Source organism: Mesocricetus auratus, unplaced genomic scaffold (assembly GCF_017639785.1).
Source record: "Mesocricetus auratus isolate SY011 unplaced genomic scaffold, BCM_Maur_2.0 Super-Scaffold_100676, whole genome shotgun sequence".
Classification (NCBI taxonomy): Eukaryota; Metazoa; Chordata; class Mammalia; order Rodentia; family Cricetidae; genus Mesocricetus; species Mesocricetus auratus.
In genome coordinates, this window is record NW_024429266.1 from 10945189 (window position 1) to 10960887 (window position 15699).

Here is a 15699-nt window from a genome sequence, read left to right on the forward strand (position 1 = left end):
GGTAGAGTCTCAGCTGTGAGGCCCAATGATCCTCCTCACCCCCTTTCCCAAGAGAGCTTCAATATGCCAGTCATGCAAGGGTCACATGCAGGTGATCACTCTTGTGGTTTCAAGACAGCAACACCCTGGTCATCCTTCAACAAGAGTTCCACAACCATATAGCGCAAGAGGCCAGACAGCAACCTCAGAAGCCACTGGGCCTTGACTTGGGTGACCCACTGGAAAGGTTTAAACAGGAGTAACAGGATCAAACAGTTGAACAAGTTTGGATTTTTTTTTAAGTTTAGGCTGTATAGGAAGCCTAAGATGACCTTTACAATAATACAGACCAGGGTGGGACAGTTAATGGCAGAAAGTCTTAGGGTTCTGGAAATACACAAGATAATTTCTTGAGATATTTAATATGAGATTTGATTGAAGAATCAATAATGGCTAATGCTTTCAGCCTGAGAAATTAGAAGGATAGAATTGTAAAGGTGGGGTTTAAATGAGTCCACCAGACAAGGCAAGATGCCTCTACAGAATTGGCATATATTGAGATAGCAAGACTACCAGGATAGATGTGTGTGTGTGTGTGTGTGTGTGTGTGTGTGTGTGGTGATCCAATCTAATCAGGATTTAGAAGCCTGCCTATTTGACATCCCAGAAAAACTGGCAAAGAGGTGGATCTGTGAAATACACCCAGAGCAAAACCCTGATGTAGAATATATACACCCCAGAGTCATCTGTGTGTAGACAGTATTTAGGCCACAAATCATTAAGAGGCAGTCTAATATTGAAAGACTGGACACGGCATGGTCTGCTGATCACACTGTGTACCTTTACAAGTAAAGGTCTTCTGAAGAATCGAACAGGTTAAACAGCTTGACACAAGGAGCCTTTGACCTGGGAATTGGTATAAAGAGAGAAATGTTACCAAGATGTTCAAAAAGAAAACCAAACATTCCAAATTGCTCTCTATTGAGCCACATGACAGGCACTGTGATCAACAAGGTGAATTCTGTATGGCATATTTTCAAGTGACCATTAGGTGGCAGAAAAGCCTTCTCTAAACCAACTGCGAGCTACAGTCTTCCTCCACCCTGTCTGGCTAGGAGTCCTCTGAATCAAAGACAAGTTAGTCTAGTGAATGCAGAGTACTGTAGTTACAGAGAAGAGAGAACAGGGAGCCAACAGCCTGTAATTCACAGAGGAGAACAAGCTATCCAGAGTAGACTGTAGGTGTGGTTCGCTTTGGAAAGAGATGTTTGGGTGGTCTTAAGGAGCATGAGTTGACTACAACCAGTCCGTTAGGCCGTATTTAAACCTTTCATATTCAAGCTTTTTAGATTTTCGTGAGACTGAAGTAGACAGGGCTCAGAAGTAAAAGACAAGGATCCTTCCTAGAAAATAATGCACAGAGCATTCTAGAACTGGCCTGAAGTTTAAGCTTTCTGTAGTTCACCACCTCACTGAACTTTGCATTTAAAAGTTATTTCTTTTCCCACTCTTCATAAGACGTGCTGATCTTCAAATTTGACTGCAAGTTGGGGTCACCTGGGTAGCTTCACAGACTTCAGGTGGCCTGTGTATCCTGGGACTGTGATATAAGTAAGTGGCCTGCGGTACATCTCTTTGGCGCTTCTATCAAGACCCAGGTGACTCTAAAGTCGAGTTTGGGAACACCAGGTTTGGTCAATGTTGACTGTGTAAACATAGCAAAGCTCCCCACAAATCAAACACGTCCCTCCTTGTAAGACAAACACAAGATCATTTCCACGTCAGCACACACAGGGACTTGGTGTGGCCTCAGTTGGGTGTGATCAATTTACCTTCTGTGTAACAGCTTCTAGCTGAGAAGAAGGTGTCTAATTACGGCGAGGAAAAGGAAGCATCATGTGAGTTGGCTTCTGAAAGTATTTTTTATTTTCCTTGGATTGTCATAGAATGTGTTTTGTTTCACATGACATGTATATTTACTTGTTCAATACTATCATGATTCATATTATTATTGGTCTTAACAAATTTAAATGGTGACTTATTTATTTAGTGCTCACTGTCATTAGAAACCAAATGGTACCTTTGCTTCCTGTCACTTTCCTGGGGCTTCTGTGCAGCTCACTGGTACTAAGCCAGGGACAACAGGTGGACCCTCCAGGTCTCCTCAGTGATCCCCAAAGGTGCTGTATCCTGTTATTGTGCCTCAGAAAATGAATTTAACACATCTGCCTCCCAGACATTCTAGAACTCTGATCTTCTCAGTTGCATAAACTAAGCATTGCACCAATAAGACATGGTTACTTGTGTTACCAAAAATAATAAAGTAACAGGTGACTTCATTCATGAGTGCTTTTGTGTGCACACACCTGCATCCAGTTTTGCTTGTGCTGCTCATAAAATAGTTCTGAATTGTCAGTTGTCAACCTTCTAAAAAGAATGCTAACAATGATTGACATTTACTTCTACTACTGATGAATTCCTAATGCCTCCCTCTCCTTCATATTTTTGTTCACAAGCTTCCCATCCTTGTCTCCATTTGTATTTGTTTTTTAATTAAGATTGATTTATTTATCATGGGTACAATTTTCTGCTTGTATATATGCCTCCATATGAGAAAAGGGCACCATATTTCATTATGAACGGTTGTGAGCCACCATGTGGTTGCTGGGAATTGAACTCAGGACCTCTGGAAGAACAGCCAAGTCTATTAGCCACTGAGCCATCTCTCCAGCCCTCCATTTGTTTTGTTTTATTTTTCATTTTTTTTAGAGAGATAGAAGTTCTCACTGTGTAGTCCTGGCTGACCTGGAACTCTCACTTTGTAGACCAGTATGGCCTTGAACTCACAGAAATAGCCTGCTTTTGCCTCCCCAGTGCTGGGATTAAAGGTATGAGCCACCAAGCGTGGCCTTCTTGCTTTCTTTTTTAGGGTAATTGTTTTCTTTTACTTCTGTTAATTATAAAATTATGCATCCTCGTTTCTTTTTTTCTAGTTATCCTTAAATTGCTCACTTGTGTGCCAAATAACGTATCTCACATATCCCTAAACAATTCTTGGAAGCTATTATCTCATAGTTTTAATGGTCTAATACTTAGTACTGTTTTATCTTCATCTTGTCCCCACTGAAATTGTGTTAAGGGTCAATACCTACTGTTACTTGAATTTTTCTCTTTTCATTTAAATTCTGTTTCTTACATATCACTCTTGCTTCTTTTTGACGAAAACAAAAATTATTAACCATGTTTTCATGTCACTCTCTCAATTGTTGTTTTGCTAGTAACTGAATTCCTTTTGACAGGAATTCACTGTCTGATGGATCATTGTCTACTTGAAGTTGGCCAGTACTGTAATTGCTACACCTTTGTGAGTAATCTTTTCTTTTTCTATCAAATTAGTTATTTTCTGTTGGGTTGTAGGTGTATTTCAGCAGTAGTACTTAGCTAGCATACACGAGGCCCTTTCCCAGGATTGCTTATGAGGAAACATTTTCTGTCATTTTCACTATCTATCTATATCTGATTTCATGCCTGTTCATCCCCTTTGGTATTCTCTGTTTCCAGATGTGAAGCCTGTTTCTTTCTTCCATTGCGGACAGTTGACAAGCCATCTCCTCCTTGCTCTTCCTGTTCAGTGCTTCCAAACTCTCATTAGACATCTCTTGTACTTTCTTACCTATGTTTTGTAGCTCACAACTTTGGATTTGTGTTAAACACGTATGTATTTATTCCATACTCTGAGAGCTTCCTTGGATTTCTTCACTGCTTTAAATGTATACCCAAGCTTTCCTGTGTTGGCTGTATGCCTCCTTTCTAGAATTTCTGTCTAGTTCCTTCTGTGGGTGTTACATTTCCCTGTGTCTTCCCAAACACAGCAGACCCAGGAAGACTCGCTTGAAAGTTTCCATCTGTACTCTTCAGGGTTCTCTAGCGTAACAGAACTTACAGAATGAATCTATATAGAGAGAGGGGGATTTATTAGACTGACTTACAGGCTGCAGTAATCCAACAATGGCTGTCTGTGAATGGAAGGTCCAAGAATCCAACAGTTGTTTAGTCCCATGAGGCTGCATGTCTCAGCTGGTCTTCAGGATACACCAGAATCCTGAAGAAGTAGGCTCTAATGCCATGAGGGAATGGACTTGTGCAAGGCAAGGGACAAGCAGGCAAAAAAGCAAAAGCTTCCTTTTTCCATGTCCTCATCTTGGCTTCCAGTAGAAAAGGTGGCCCAGGTAAGATTGGGATTAGAGATGAGTCTTCCTACCTCAAAAATCCAGATTAAAAATGGACCAAAAGCCCTCACAGGTACCCCTCCATGTGGGGTTTTAGTTCCAGATGTAGTCAATTTGACAACCGCTTATTTTATTATTCTAAATCCTTGGATCAGGTCTATTACAGATCTTGAATGTAACCATTTGCTGAAAACGTGGTGCCCAGCCCAGGGTGCTGTTGAGAGGTAGGTGGTGGAGCCTTTAAGTAGGGCCCAGTGGAAGGAAGCTAGGCCACTGGGGGCATGTGTTAACCTTTCATACTCCCTCTCTCTTTGCTTCCTGTTCTCCTTTTAAAACATTGAATCAAACTAACCTTTTCTCTCCGTAAGTTTCTTATCCCAAACAGTTTGCCTGAGCAACAGGAAGCTGACGGGCACAGACTCCGATGCCCGTTGTCAGTTGCACTTCCCTCTTCATGGTTTGTTTCTTTGAGCAGTTTCTAAGTTTCTGCAAGCACGTCCTCATCAGAGGTCCTTTTTAGCAAAGATTCAGGAGACCCTGTTTTGTTGAAGTATAATCCGAGGTAGGTTTGTCTTTGCAATCGGCAGGGTTGTGAGGGTATCCTGGTTTTGATTCCTTGACTTTGCCGTCGTACATCGTACACAGAATGACCCTGTACTGGCTGCCTATCAGTGTATGGTCTGGCCCTACGTTCCAGTTGTTTTCCAGGAGAACATTGCCACGATATGGCAAATTCTTCTGCTACCTTTGCAGGCCATGAGAGTTTCTTGAGTCCGTAAGTCATAGATACAACAGTGCTTTATTATCTTATTTTTCATGTGTAGCTCATGTTAACTCCTCATTCATACTCATGGCATTCATGACGGGGACTCCCCTCTCAGTATTGACATTAGCGTCCAGCCTTAAGGCCTGCTTCTGATTTGGAAACTCCCGGGAGCTGCCTGGGCTCCCGCTCATGCTCTGTTTCCTCCGATTCTGACCTCTAGGCCCGCCCCTTCCTGCCTGCGTGTCTTTCTTCCTTATTCTCTTCTTCCACTTACCTCTCTTCTTCTCCCCCGTCTTAGAGCAGCTATGAGCTAATGTTTGTGACTGCTAATTGTGACTGTGGATTTCTGTGTGTTTGGAGCAAAAAGGAGAATTATTCCAAATCAGCTAAGTCTGCTATACTTGATGATATAACCTTAAAACATATTAAATGTTATTAAAAAATAAGTGTGCTTTTAGCATTGGTGCCTGCTATATATGCTACTAAGCTAATGATAGATAATGATAGCTAGCTTTTATTAAACATTATTTTCTAAGAATTGTTCTACCTTTTTATGTCTTTATAGTAACTATAAAGACTTGCTACAGGATCATTTTGTATTATTTAATAGATGAGCATACCATGACAGGCATATATTAAGTAGTAAGATTTTTAAATATAGGTATCCTGGCACAAAAGCTTTTATGCTTTATTGAGATGTGCTTTAAATATAATAAAACCAGAGGCAGCAAGACGGCCCAGCAAGTAAGGGTACTTGTGGCTAGATCCGACTACCTGAAGTCAACCTCTGGGAGCGTCAGTGTGGAAGGACCACGAGTGCCTTAAAGCTGTCCCCTGACCTCCACACTCAATGCCATGGCATACCCACCCCCAACCCCACACAAATAAACAAATATTTACAAAATTAAGTAAAGCTAACTAGCTTCCACGTCACATTTGCTTAGTTTCTATAAATGTGTGCAGCCAGGAGACCTCTATTATAGCATGACATCTATTTCCATCTAAGAAATTACCTTTGGTGCCCGTGTTGTTTTTCTTTCTCCTCGTGAAAACACTGAGCTTTTTTTTTTTTACATCTGTGTGTTGCCTTTCCTAAACATAAATGGAATCTCCCCATGCAATGACTGGCTTCTCTCGCTTAACAGAATGCTCTAGAGAGTCTTTCACTGTGTTACAAGTGTTAGTTGTTTCATTCTGAATTATGGAGTAGCATTTCATCGACTAGATAAATTCCTTTTTGCTCCCTTGCCTCTATAGATGATGGTTTGATTTGCTGTCAGTTTGGGATGCTCACAAATGGATGTGATATGAATATTCACATTTGTTAGACATTTTTTTCATTTTTTGGGTAGTTATCAAAGGAAGAAGTTAAAAGAGGAAATAGTAAATGTATGTTTAGTGTTTAAGAACTTGCCAAATGTTTTTTATTGCTTTTTTGAAACAGAGTTTCTCTGTGTGACAGCCTTAGCTGTCCTGGAACTAGCTCTGTAGACCAGGCTAGCTTCTAACTCACAGATATCTGCCTGCTTCTGTCTCCCAAGTGCTGGGATTAAAGTCATGCACCACCACCACCACCCATAACCAAATGGTTTTCTAAAGTGATTCAAGAGACTGATTTTGTCTCACTGATTTATAGATTTCAGTTCTTGGTCACATGGGCTTCAGGTGGCACAGCATAACTTCGTGGGAATGTGGCAGAGGAAGCCTGGTCATATAATAGCCAGTAGGAAGCAAAGAAAGAGGAAAGGCCTCCAGGCCCTACAAGGGTGCACCCTGAGTGACCTTGTCACCACACTGGAGGTGGTGAGACCTGGGAGAATGGCACGGACGAGCAAAGCAGACGAAAGTCTCACGCAGTAGCCGGCTTTATGCGGGGCATCAGGCAGTTTACGCTCTGAGGGTTAAGAAGGGGCACCTGAGAAAAGTGGGCAACCACGGGTGGCTGGCAAGCCGCACATGGTAGATAAGCCGCACGTGGTAGGCAAGCCGCGCGTGGTAGGCAAGCCGCACGTGGTAGGCAAGCCGCACCGCACGAGGTAGGCAAGCCGCGCGTGGTAGGCAAGCCGCCCGTGGTAGGCAAGCCGCACCGCACGAGGTAGGCAAGCCGCACGTGGTAGGCAAGCCACACGTGGTAGGCAAGCCGCACATGCAAAAACAGGTTTTCCCAGAGAGGAATATAAATAGTGTAATGTGCCTTTTTCCACCAGCCTGGTCCCAGAGCCGCATCAGTCCCGAATGAACACACAGGAGGCTATATTAATTATGAAGCTGTTGGCCATTTGCTTGGTTTCTTATCGGCCAGCTCTGACTTAATTATTAACCCATAACTGCTGATCTGAGTATTTCCACATGGTCTTCTTACCAGAGAAAGGGTCTGGACCTCTTACTCCTTTGGTGTCCTACATCGTGACTGCCTGTGCCTCTGTTTCCCAGAATCCTCAACTCCTAGTCTCACCTATCTTGCTTCCCTATTGGCCAACAGTGCTTTATTAATCAACCAGTAGGACAACATATACACAAAAGAACTTCCCCCATCAAAATAGCAATAACCAGTTGTAATGAATAATCTGAAGTGAACTCTTAACTATCCAGTACACATTGGAGGAACATGAAAACACATTCCAAGAACAATTTTGTGTTTAAAGAAACTGGAGTTCCAAGACTCTTTTCTTGTTTTCCTGGAGTTTTTTTTTTTTTTCACGAGCACTCAGAATTCTCCTCAAACAATCCATTCTTGGACCATGTTCCAACATGGTCTCAGACCCTTCCATCAGACCCCACCTTCTAAATGTCCTAATATGTTATAGTAGCATCACAGGTTGGGGACCACACCTGAAACACCTGGGCCTTTGGGGAACATTCCAGATCTAAACAATAGCACCTTCTCACTAGCAATGTATGAGTGCTCCAATTGCCTCACATACTACCCAATGTGTGATATTATTAGTCATATTAAATCCTAGTCACTCTAGTGGGCATATTTTGACATCTTACTAGGCTTCAATATGCAGGCCTCTAATGATTAATGACACGACCATCTTTTCATGTGTTTATTTGCTCCCTATAACTCATGTTTGGGAGTCTGCTAAAATCTACTGGTTATGTGAGAATTCTCTCTTATCTATTGGATTATAGTAATTCTTCACATATTCTGAAACGCTTCTTGATCGAAACGGGCTTCGCAAATATTTTCTCCTGTCTGTGCACAGTCTGTGCTTGTAAATAATTCCCTGTGTCATCTCTCAATGCAAACTGGAATGATTGAGAAACTTTGATGGTCAATTACTCACTCCTACCAGCAGTTGTGGGGTTTACAGTAATTAAAAGATCAGACAACCATGATGAATATCCAAAACCACATTTTTACTAAACAAATCTCTTTTATTCTAATAGAGACTGAGCATTCCTCTCGGGTGTGAAGAGTCAAGACTGCTGATAGGGTTACCTCTGAACTCCGTCTTTACCTTGACTGAGAACAGCTAGACACCCCCCGGCTCTATATAAACCCTGTGCTGGGCATCTTGTCCTGGAGCATTCTGTTTTCACGTAACTGGGGAATCCTTTGTGGAGGAAGGCCATCTCCAGCAGTTATATTCAGAAATGAGTGGATCTTATAGAAGAGCTGTTCCCAAAAGGGTTATCCACTTTGCTGACGGAGACACCATGGAAGAATACAGCACAGAGGAAGACGAAGAAAGAGAGGAACAGAACTTGGCACATGATCCTGTAAGCTCATCGTATTAGTACCAGTGGGAGGAGAGGAATAAATAAGAGATCGATCCAGACAAATTATATAGAAAATATGGCTTTACATATTCAGGTTTTGGTCCCCTTGATTACTTTCTAGATCACATACAGGCAACAGACAGTCATTGGTTAGTTAATTTTCTCACTGGTAAGAGAGAAAATTAAGCATTTGTAATATATTTTGAAATCTTTGTATAAGAATCGACAGTCACTACTCCTGATATTAATTACTTGAATTTTTAATCATAGTTATCTATTTGTCGGGGTTGAGAGCACACATGGCGTGGCATGTACGTGGAAGCCAGTAGACAGTACGGAGGGGTCAGTTTTTCCTACCACCACGTGGGGTCTGGGGCCTGAACCCAGGTTGTCAGGCTTGCCAGTAAGTGCCTCTGCCCACTTGTTAATAATTATCCTAAATTGGTCTCTCTCTATTTTTCAGTCTAAACTTTCGTGGGGATCATACTTCTGGTTTTGGGCAGGTCAAGTGGCAAGCAATTCAATTTCTAGTAAGTACTGTTGAGGTTTAGTTTGTTTTTCTTTCTGTCCTAGCTGTGTATTAATTGATTCTCCAAGACAGATGAGACTTCCGGCTGTTCCATCCACTCCTCAGGATTCAGAAATGATAATGTGGTTACTTCTAAGTTCATGTGTCAACTGTCTGAAAGACTTGGAGGTCCTTCTATCTGCCTTCTGTTATTCTTTCTACCAGTGGAACTTGATTAGGATGGGATTGGCTCTCCAAAGTATCGTCAACATCATTGCCTTCCACAGTTGTGGAAAACATGCATTCTTTAAAGGGTCATTCCATCTGACCACATCACTCCATTATTATTAGTTTTAGTGTAGCTTGAAGACTTACTTACTGCTTGTTGCCATGGCACCCAAGCCAGTCAGGCCTTCACACTTTCTTCAGGTCTACTTGGGATGTGAGTTTCCTGAGTCACCCTGTCCTTAGTCCCTGAATGACTGAATCACATGAGAACAGAGATTGCCAGCACATCTTTTCTTATCTTGACCCAAATTTCCTTCTTTAAAAGTTCCCGCCATCTCTCTAGTTATCACCCTCAGAGCTGTGCAAAGCCAGCCCACATTCGTTCATGGGTCAAGGATGCAAATAATGAAGCCAACAGTCAGTCCTTCCTGAGTTTATTCTTCATCTGGACAAACTTCCAGATTTTTAAAAAATATATTGAATGGTACACTTCAAAGTTCCCCCATCACAGTCACTCTAATATAAACATGAGCTCTATTGGTCCCTCCTGGGGACATAAGTGATGTCCTATATGCTTATTTATAGCTCATAGAATCTTACTTTGTTTTACTCACATTTTTGACACAATTGGCAAAAGTATAATGACTCATTTCCTTCTAATGTGCCTGCTTGTGAATGTAATATCGGGAAAAATTACTTTTTACTGTAGAGTTCTGAAAGAAAATATAAAATGTAGCTCTCGCAAACTTATCTTTACTCATCCATTAAAAAAGCATTACTGACTGCCTACTGCATGCCCTGCACCAAGCTGGACTCTGAGACACAAAGGCAAATGATGTCTTCATGGAATTCGATTTTCAATGAATAATATAGACTAGTAAATGTGTCCAGAATTGTAATTTGTGCTCATAATTGTCAGGATAGGAACAAGTTGGGGGACTAGGGACAGGGAGAGTCAGGAAAACTGACATAACGAGAAAGTCCTGAGAGAACCATGAAAGTATCTGATTAGCTGATGAAAGTTTGGGAACCATAACATTAGTCCCCATCATAAACGGTTAATCACTTCGAAGGAAGGAGCCGTCATAGCTTTAGTTTTTTCCTGCCCTTGCCCTAGGTCAAGTAAAAGATACAAAACTCTACAGGATGAGAGCATAAAGGAATGGTCTACAGTGATTTTCATTGGGGTTTTGGCTTAGAATGATACAACTTCCTGGGCATGGTGGTTCATGACTATGGTCCTGGTTATTCCAGAGGCCCAGTGTGTAAACAAGTTCAGGCTCTTAGCACCTTGGCTGACCCTAAGCTTCAGGCATGCATTCAGTTTTTCTAAGTGTTTGTTCCTCCTTCCAGCTTGTGAATTCCTTGGTGAAAGATTTGCCATCTTCTTTGGCCTTACTGAACCCAAATACCAGTATGTGCTGGATGAGTATCACAGAACACAAAATAAGGTAGGTCGAGTCCTGCTGGGGTGCTGGGGGCTCTGAGAGGGGTGGGGTATTTTACTAGTTGGGTTTCTGCTTGCTTTGACTGAACACTGGCAGAAGGGACTCAAGGAAGGTTGATTGACAGGTGGACAGACTCACAGAAGCAGGGAAGTCTTGGTAGCCAATGGCTCCATAGCAGTGGTGGTGGTGAGGCTCTTTCTTTACATCTAGCTGGATCAGGAAATTGAGAAGGAACAGGAAGCTGCTGCTCTAGCTAGGCCTATTAGCCCAAAATTTCCACAATCTCCTGAAACAGCACTACCAGCTGGAAACCAAGTACTCAAATCCATGAGTCTATAGGGAATATCCAAAGGTTTGGAGTATGGAAGAATGTGTTCCCATCTTATAATCAAGCCATGCAGTTGCACTGAGTTCCCATGACCAGACTGGCTCACATTTCTGATGCCTCTTACCCCTCAACACCCCTCACTTAGCATTTGCCTCCTTCTCATGAAATCAGGATTTCATAAGTAGAATAGCAAAAAAGTTGAGCATGAAGCTTGATATTGCTTAAAAGGCAAAGCTTCTTACATGAGTGTCTCTATGAGAGGGCGTTCTGAGGCTGGTGCCTGTTCTGTGAAATTTTTCCTTCTTTCTCTCCATCCAGGAAGGTGACAAGGAGTTTGAAGGGAATGGATCAAAGACCCAGGATGCTGAGGTTCCTAATGAAAAGTGTCACCTGGGAGCTGGTGGCCAAGAGTATGGGGCCATCTCTTCCAGAGAAGGCCCAGGGGCAGTTTCCAGCTCATGATGGACAGCAGAACCTACCCCTGCATTCCGATGCCTTGACTATTGGTTACCATGGTGACAGCACAATAGGCAGTACTTGTGAGCTTGGTCTGGTTCTAAGCTCATGAATGAATTCTCAAGAATCCAAGAGTTATATATAACAAGTAAAGCAATTTTAGAGACTTTCACAATATAAAATTTTAATTGTGAACACCTACCCTGATGTCATCCCAGTAATAGAAATTCTGTCTGCTCTGACTTTGCACAACAGCAATGCCTCATGGGCCTGAAAGTCTGGGCTTCCATTTTTATGATGGTGTTAAAGTCCAGTAAAAACAAAAAACAAAACAGAACAAAACACTAGAAATCTAAATTTAACCTACGAATTCCCCTTATAACAAGTATTTTCTTCTATACAGCCAACTGAATTCATTGGAACTTGTTTTACCATCGGCAACTTCATCAGTACATTACCCCCTTTAAAGATCTTTGTCAACATCTTTGAGAGTTCCATGGTAAAATCAGTAGCTGAGTGCTAGAAATAGTCTGTGTCCTAGTTCCCCTTGTGTTGCTCTGATGAAGTCCTCCAACAGAAGCTGCTTAGGGGCGACTGTTTATTTCAGCTCACAGTTCCAGGTTCCAGTCCATCATGACGGGGGGTGCACCGCAGCAGGAGCTCCAGAGAACCCAGTCTTGTGAAGTCCACAGTGGGACTAGGGCAATGGGTGCATGGATGCCAGTGCTCAGCCAAGTCTCTTCTTCCCATCAGTCCAGTAACCAGCCCTTGGGAGTGGCAGCACCTACCTTAATTAGGTCAGAAAAGAGCATCGTTCACAGATATGCCCCTGGCCAACTTACTCTAGAATGCCTCATAGAGACTCCCTTCCCCAGTGGCCCTAGATTGCTTCAAGCTAACGATGAAAACTAGTCACAATATTTTAAACAGATTTTTAAATTTTAACCTTTTACATCCCTTCCCTCCTCCCACTCCCCTCCCCAGCCCACCCCTCCCTCTACTCCTCAGAAAGTAGCTTATATAACAAAATAGGATTGTTTTTGGAAGGGTAATAAGGTAGCTCACAGTCTCCAAGGTCAGATAAATCTCAACAGTGTCTAGCTCAGTCTGATAAGAAACTAACAAAGTCCCCTCCCTTTCTCATCCCTCATGCACTGGAGGCAGAGGGACATTCAGTAACATTCCTAACTCCTCTGCTCAGTGATTAGTGTTTTGAACCTCAGTCCCAACTCAAAACAGTCAGGAAACAGTTTCTGACTAGCCCTCCTTTGTCCTATGCCAAGTAGAGACACACTGTAGTAACATGGTTATAGGGCCCTTTTCTCAATGAAGGTGATTCTCAGGAAAAGGGACTAAAAATGATCTCAGCAGATAATGCTGTGGGCATTTTATGCAAAAATCGAAGAAAGCCACTTAGCCATAATTAGGCACTATAGTCACTGTGCGTCAGTTATGCTTTTGAACATTTGTGATGTGTCACGTTGATTGGGCCCGGATTAAAGACCGTCTGTGAGACTGTTTCAGTGAGACCAGCACTCATACAGTGTGGGGGCGTCATGTAACTCCATCCAAGGCCTGAGTGGGATAGAAAGTCCAGGATGGAGGATCTTCTCCTTTCTGCTGCCTTCGTGCTTGAGCTACAATGTCTCGTGTCCTCTTCTCTTCGTGTGCCCTTGGCCTGGGACTCAGGTCACTGCTTGCCCCACCCCACCCCATTCTCAGGCCTTTGGACTTTGCTTTGTTCTGACACCAGCTTTCCTGAATTCTCAGGATGCAGGTGGCAGACTATGGGATATCTTGGCTTCTATAACCGAGTGGAATCATATCTATCCAACTCCCCGTAAGAGACCTACTTCCCTACCTATCTATCATCCGTTCATCCTACTGGTTCCAAACCACTGGAGAAACTGATTAATAAACATAGAGAGAGAACCCTCGTTTCATGGGTTTGCATGGTTTGTCCTCACTAAGCAGTCTTAATACTTTATCTGATATGCTCTGTTGGTTCAGTTTCAAGGTGAAGCGAATCTGAGAGTTTTATGACATAGAGGGAGGGGCCACATCTCACTGCTAAGTATTACTTACGTTAGCCTAGGATGTCAGATCAAAGCAAAAATCAATACTTGATTTACTTGCTTTTTTCTTTCAGAGTAAGCTCTAGTGGTTTTTTTTTTTAACTTTTCTAATAAAACTATCCACTGACCAAATAAATACTTGTCGATGATTCTAGGGAACTAGACTGTGGTGGTTTGAATGAGGAGAGCCCCTATAGGATCATATATGTTTTAATGCTTGGTCCCAGTTGGTGGAGCTGTTTGGGAAGGATTAGGAGGCATGGCCTTATTGGAGGAGGTGTGTCAATGAGGCAATGCCTACTCCATCCCCAGCATGTGCTCTCTGTCTCTGTTTCTCTCTTCCCACCCCACCCCCAAACCCAGCTGACATGTCGTGAGGACACTCAGGCAGTGCAGTGGACTCAATGCGCTCTCCCCAGACCCCCAAATTCATATGTTAAAATCTCAATATCACCTGGGATGTGTTAGGTCGTTACATCAAATACCTCTTGAAGGAGATTTGTGCTTGTGTAAGAGGCCAGAGGTAGCCAGTCCACCATGTGAGAAGACAGCTTTTACAACTCAAGATGGTTGTTCCAAGTTCTGAGCATGCTGGCACAGAGATTTTTGGCTCCCAGAATTAAACCAGCCAGCCCATGGTGTTTGCTGAGGCAGCCTGAACCCAGCAAGGCTATGAAGAAATCCATGTTGTATGAAACAAAAGTTGAGACAAACATCCAGTGTAAACATGGGTATGTCTGGAAGATGACCTCCTAGCCTACAGATGACTATAGACCCGGTCTGCAGCTGGCACACAGCATGATGAGATCTCCTGAGCCAAGACCTTCAAGCCAAACCTCTCCTGGATTCCTGACTTACAGAATATCAGATCAGAAATATTTTATCTTAAGTTTTGCCCTCACACAGCAATAGTTCCAATACATGTTTAATTCCTACACATTCCTATGGGCTCCTAAGGATAACTGAGCTCAACGAAGAACCATAAAGTTCCTAGAAGGCAGATACTTCATCTCACCCACCTCAAGACTAGACTGAACTCATCAAGCCACATCAGATATGCCCCCTACCTTACTGTAAGATGGGGAAGCCATGCCCCATAGCTGGCTCCTCTGCCTTCCACTAATACAGTCTCCTGTTTCCTTTGCCACCTGCCATTTGCCCAGAGCTGTCTTCAATGTACCAAAACCCAAACCAAACCAAACAAATGAAAACTACTTCTCTGTAGGACTTCTCATGATCGTCTCAGAAGAGAGAGCTTAGGCTCCCTGGAGAAGGCACCTCTGCAGTGATAAAACTCTTAGACATCAGCACCCACTTCCCTCAAAGGTAATCATATTGTCCAGATGGTTCAGTAACAAGAGGCTCTGTCATTACCATACTCTATAACCAGAACCAATACTTCTCACCAAGACACAGCATACCTGTCACCAATCTAGCCTCCCCTCTTTTGTAAATTCAAACAATTTTATTAATATTGGTGGTAGGGGAGATGTTCGTGGATGTGATTTTCCTGGTGCACACGTGGAGGTCAAAGAACAGCCTTGGGGTTTTGGTTCTCTCTTTCCACCTTTACGTGGGTTCAGGAGAATGAACTCAGGTCACCAGGCTTGTACAGTAAGCATCCTTACCCCCTGAGTCATCTCACTGGTCCCTTTCCCTCTTTCTAGTTGATTACCTCCTGAGTCTTTATCACACTACCACACTTTGGTTACTGTCATCCAGTCTATCCTCAAATGTTCACATCTTTGAATGCTGTCCCCCTGTCTCTCTGTCTCTCTCTCTGTATGTCTCTCTCTCTGTGTCTCTCTGTCTCTCTCTGTCTCTCTCTCTCTCTCTCTCTCTCTCTCTGTGTGTGTGTGTGTGTGTGTGTGTGTATGTATGTGTGTTGAGATAGGATTTCTGAACCTTAGTTTGGCCTTGAACTCTCTATGTGGTCAAAGATGACCTTGAATTCCT

General features: G+C 42.8%; 1 protein-coding gene across 1 annotated transcript; it reads left to right on the forward strand.

Annotated features, from left to right (window-relative positions):
• Window positions 1–298: 298 nt before the first annotated feature.
• Window positions 299–13600, forward strand: Fam177b (family with sequence similarity 177 member B). Its single transcript, XM_005078219.3, has 6 exons — window positions 299–1877; window positions 3279–3343; window positions 8368–8700; window positions 9164–9230; window positions 10790–10887; window positions 11531–13600. The coding sequence occupies exons 3-6, from the start codon at window positions 8575–8577 to the stop codon at window positions 11672–11674; spliced, it is 435 nt and encodes a 144-aa protein (XP_005078276.1). The 5' UTR covers window positions 299–1877; window positions 3279–3343; window positions 8368–8574; the 3' UTR covers window positions 11675–13600.
• The last annotated feature ends 2099 nt before the right edge of the window (window positions 13601–15699 follow it).

What these genes read in the sequence shown, in the direction of transcription:
- Fam177b (XM_005078219.3), top strand. Translation starts at nt 8,575, where the DNA reads ATGAGTGGATCTTATAGAAGAGCTGTTCCCAAAAGGGTTATCCACTTT. An exon ending in GGCAAGCAATTCAATTTCTA is followed by an intron (nt 9,231 to 10,789) that starts GTAAGTACTGTT and finishes TCCTCCTTCCAG; the next exon opens with CTTGTGAATTCCTTGGTGAA. An exon ending in ATCACAGAACACAAAATAAG is followed by an intron (nt 10,888 to 11,530) that starts GTAGGTCGAGTC and finishes CTCTCCATCCAG; the next exon opens with GAAGGTGACAAGGAGTTTGA.